Consider the following 4197-nt stretch of genomic DNA (forward strand, 5'->3'; position numbering starts at 1 on the left):
TCATTACACATGGTACGAATAATCTCTTTATACCAAATGAGTTTTTTTTTTATAAAAAATTTAAAACGATGGGTCTTTTTATTATTTACAAAATATAATCATATTGGTCAAGTTTCACACTTAAATAAATTTGAAATTATGATTCGGAATCTTAAATCATATTTTTTCTTTGAAATTTGATATCATAATTTCAATTTATGATCCCAAATCATATGTTCAAAAATACTGATTTAAAATCATAACTTTATATCGTAGATCCAAAAACATAATCTAAGAGATCTGCTAATAAATTTAACAATTTAAATTTTCAAAAATCCTAAGATATGAATCAAAATTGTTAGGAGTCCCGCTATAAATTTTTGAAACAAAAGAATAATACTGCCAGCTGTCTAGTCTAGTCCTTAAATATTTTGCCAACGTTCACTTTCTAAATAAAATCCCATTAGCTTCGTTCCGAGCCAAACAAAAATTCGACCGTTGCCTCCAATCCTAATTTCAAATCTCATCAACTCCTACAAGTTGACAGAATTCAAGAAAACCACCACCTTAACACAGCCCTAATTATCTTTCTTGTTCCTTATTTCTCCAAAGAAGGAAGAAAAATGGTGTCTAAAATCATCAAGAGAACTCCAACAAAGTCAATTAAGCACCGGAGAAATCTCCCTGGCCATCTCCGTCGTAGCAGGAAGAAATCCCCTGCTAAAAATCCAGCTTCTGTAGTTGTTGCTTCCATTAATAAATCCTTGTACACTTGTCACCGCCGTCTAATTAAACTTTTTACGAAATTCACCCGCGTTGCAACTCCGAAGAAAACCCCAAGAAAACAGGGATATCAGCTTCTTGGTAAAGTTTTTGATGAGCCTGCAAATGGGAACAATTTGAGGCGATCACTTTTTGATGACGGAAATGTGCTTCCCCCATTGGTGTCACCTGAGAAAAAGACGATCTTTCTTGACTTGGATGAGACTTTAGTGCATTCTAATCCAAACCCACCTCCAGAAAAGTATGATTTCATTGTTAGGCCGGTGATTGATGGACACAGAGTAGAGTTTTATGTGGTGAAGAGACCATTTATGGATGAATTCTTGGAATTTTTGAGTGAGAAGTTTGAGGTTGTTGTGTTCACTGCTGGGCTGAGGGAGTATGCTTCACTTGTTCTTGATAGAATAGACAGAAAAGGTTTGATTTCGCATAGATTGTATCGGGATTCTTGCAAGGAAGTTGATGGAATGTTTGTGAAGGACTTGTCTGACAAGGGGAGAGATATGAAGAAGGTGGTGATAGTTGATGATAACCCGAATTCTTACCTTTTTCAGCCGGAAAATGCTATTCCGATTAGGCCATTTACCAATGATCTTGCTGATGGGGAGCTCAAGAAGCTCATTGAGTTCCTTGGGGGGTGTAATGAAGTCGAAGATATGAGAGATGCTGTGAAGGTTTATCTTGCTGAAGAAGAAGAATACACATCAGTGGAAATTTAGTTTTTTTTTCTCTATTAATGCTTAGTTTATTTATGCATTTGTCTGGTTGCTTCTCTGGAGGTTTAATTTAATAGGTATGAACACTTTTTGTGTTCAGTTGGAAATGAGATATGAAAATTGTATACAATTCTGAAAAATTTAGTGCAAAACTGTCGTCGTTTGTTCTCTTCGGGTTCTTGAATAGAAAGGTTGAAGTAAAGTTATTGTTCTCCCAATTGAGACCAGTCACTTGATATTGAATGCAAAAGCTACCATATTAATTTAGGCTTTTCTACTTCTAGCAGTCCATTCAAGAGTTCAAAGTTTAATACATTTCCACTCAGTTGCTGGATTTAGATCCTCTTCTGTTTGCACATCATTATTCAGTTTACCTACCATGTACATTCTGTTAGGAATTCAGAAAAGATCAAAACTGTTATAAGTAGTGTAACAATCATCTCCCACAATTACGCTGCTCTCAAGTTCAACTTCTTCCTGTAACTTGGTCTTTATGCTGCTTTTAACTTGCCAATCGGTTTTCAGCAGCACATAGTTTTGCAACTGCAGTTGTTCTTCAGGCTAACAGCCAGTGTAGATTGATCAAAAAGTACAAACAGTTTCATCTAAAACCTTCCCAAAAGAAGGCTAAGATTGTCATCAAGACTGATGTGCTATAAGCGTGAGCTGGTGTCATTTAATTCTCTATGCGCAACCATGGTCTCATTAACACTAATACACAGCTCTAGCTTGAATCAACTTCTGCTTTTACCCTTTTCAATGCAACAATTGCTAATCTTAAGAAGCCAGTGTATGTGAATAACAAGAGTATCCAATTTCTTAGAGGAATAAACCAGAAATATACAACTTTTACAACCTTCAGATAAAGCTCTCTCACAGTTTTAGACTGTGAACTACAGAAGAAAGAAAAAAAAAATAGCATTTTCTTTTAACTAGAAAAGGCCTCGAACTTTAATTCTGTGAGCTTCTTCATTAGGTGATTCATAATGTGGGTTAAATTTATCAGGTCCCTCTAACATCACTTCTTGAAGTTGCTAAATCCTGCATATCAGTAATATATACAAACTCGGAATGGGGAACACAGCAGATTTGGCTGTAAAAAAAATCCATTTTCCCTCACTGATGACTATCATCACATGATATCACCAAAATATCTGGTGAAACCTTAGGAGACACAAAAGCAGCGAAAAATAGCTTACGGATAAATATAAGGGAACCCCTCTCCATCAGGAATGATGATCTAAAGTTATAAATAGAAGCTGATAATTTGGCTCTTGGGATTTACAAGGAAAACCTTTGAAGAACAAACATAGGCGCAGATGGCACAGAGCTTCAGGATGAATTATTACTAGCTGCAAAGAGCATCTCCAAGCTCTTGAAATAAATTTTACCTACCTAATAATTATCTATATCCTTAAAAACCTAAGTTTGGAGGTCATACACAGCTCAATGTGGACATGTTTTCTGAGAGAAACACAAGGTAAATTGTACTTCGCCTCAGCAGCATTGCCTCCTATTCTCTCAGCCCCTTCCGATACTATGACAATCATGTAATAACATCTTGTTGATCTACTAATTTGCACCAATTCCATACATCTGTTCCACTAGAAAATAAGTCAATTATGTCCTAACTTATAAATCAAGGTTAAGGGATTCTTAAGATAGTTCAAGAGGGACGGCAATGGAGTTCCAAAGGATCCAGAAGATACCCCGTACATAATCGCCCTAACCCCATTCCACCTACAAAGAAAAGCTCAATTTTGCCCATAAAACTTACAGCACCTTTCCTTCCATACCTATTTCTCTCCACCATCACCCCAAATGCAGAATCCCTTGTAGCCAACAAATAGCTAAATCTCAAATCATGTAGAAAACCATCTAATGCAAAGCTGAAAAAAACAGAAAGCTTATGAAGCAGCTCAGACTATAATAAATTTGGTTGACAGCAACAACTACTCATAGACAGAACAGTAAAGCAGTGAATCATTTTTTCGCTCAAGCAGAACATTAAGCTGTCGATGTTAGCACAAAGAAATTAATAGCAGAAATCAATATACCATCCAAAATTAACAAGCACATTACAGCAAATCAACTGGTCTCTCTAGTATATCAGAAAGCATCACTCAATTCTTTCATTTTTCAAACACAATATATACAAAAGCATATCTTTTTACTTCTTCAAAGCATAATGGTAGGCCTAAAAACAGAAAACACTCATATCACAGCTCAAATGAATTTCACCAGAAAACTCAAAAACTTCAAGGGATAAAAAAGAACATAATTGGAAAAACAAAAAGGTAACTTTTTTCCAACTTTTATCTCAATCTAAGAAGATGACAAGTGAAGATCTGAGAGGGTAATCTAGCAGCTTCAGATTTGAAGAAACAAGCGTCATCAAGAACATCACTTCTGCACCATCGACAATTTTGCTTCTGCGAGCAATCAGATTTTGACCCGAAATTGCCACATTCGGGTACCCGATTTGAGTTTCTCCTACTGCTACTACCCAATGGCTTTCGAATTAGATCTCCCACAACAAACCCTTTTGATGAAACAAGTAGAAGAAACAGTACAACTGAGAAATGGGTACTAATGTGCATTTTCATCGGCAAAAGGTTGATTCTGCAGACTTTCTCCGGAATATTAGCCATGGATTCCTCCCACAAGGGTTAAAATAGCTGCTATGAAAACAAAAAATTAAAAAAAAAATCGAAAATCT

General features: G+C 35.9%; 1 protein-coding gene across 1 annotated transcript; it reads left to right on the forward strand.

Moving 5' to 3' along the window:
- Positions 1-451: 451 nt before the first annotated feature.
- LOC102591945 (CTD small phosphatase-like protein) lies at positions 452-1767 on the forward strand. The gene has a single exon (XM_006358023.2). It carries the CDS (start codon positions 603-605, stop codon positions 1479-1481), a length of 879 nt encoding a protein of 292 aa, XP_006358085.1. The 5' UTR covers positions 452-602; the 3' UTR covers positions 1482-1767.
- The last annotated feature ends 2430 nt before the right edge of the window (positions 1768-4197 follow it).

Source organism: Solanum tuberosum, unplaced genomic scaffold (genome assembly GCF_000226075.1).
Source record: "Solanum tuberosum cultivar DM 1-3 516 R44 unplaced genomic scaffold, SolTub_3.0 scf00265, whole genome shotgun sequence".
NCBI classification, from domain to species: domain Eukaryota; kingdom Viridiplantae; phylum Streptophyta; class Magnoliopsida; order Solanales; family Solanaceae; genus Solanum; species Solanum tuberosum.

Excerpts from the sequence above, each read along its gene's own strand:
- LOC102591945 (XM_006358023.2), top strand. The coding sequence starts at position 603 with ATGGTGTCTAAAATCATCAAGAGAACTCCAACAAAGTCAATTAAGCAC.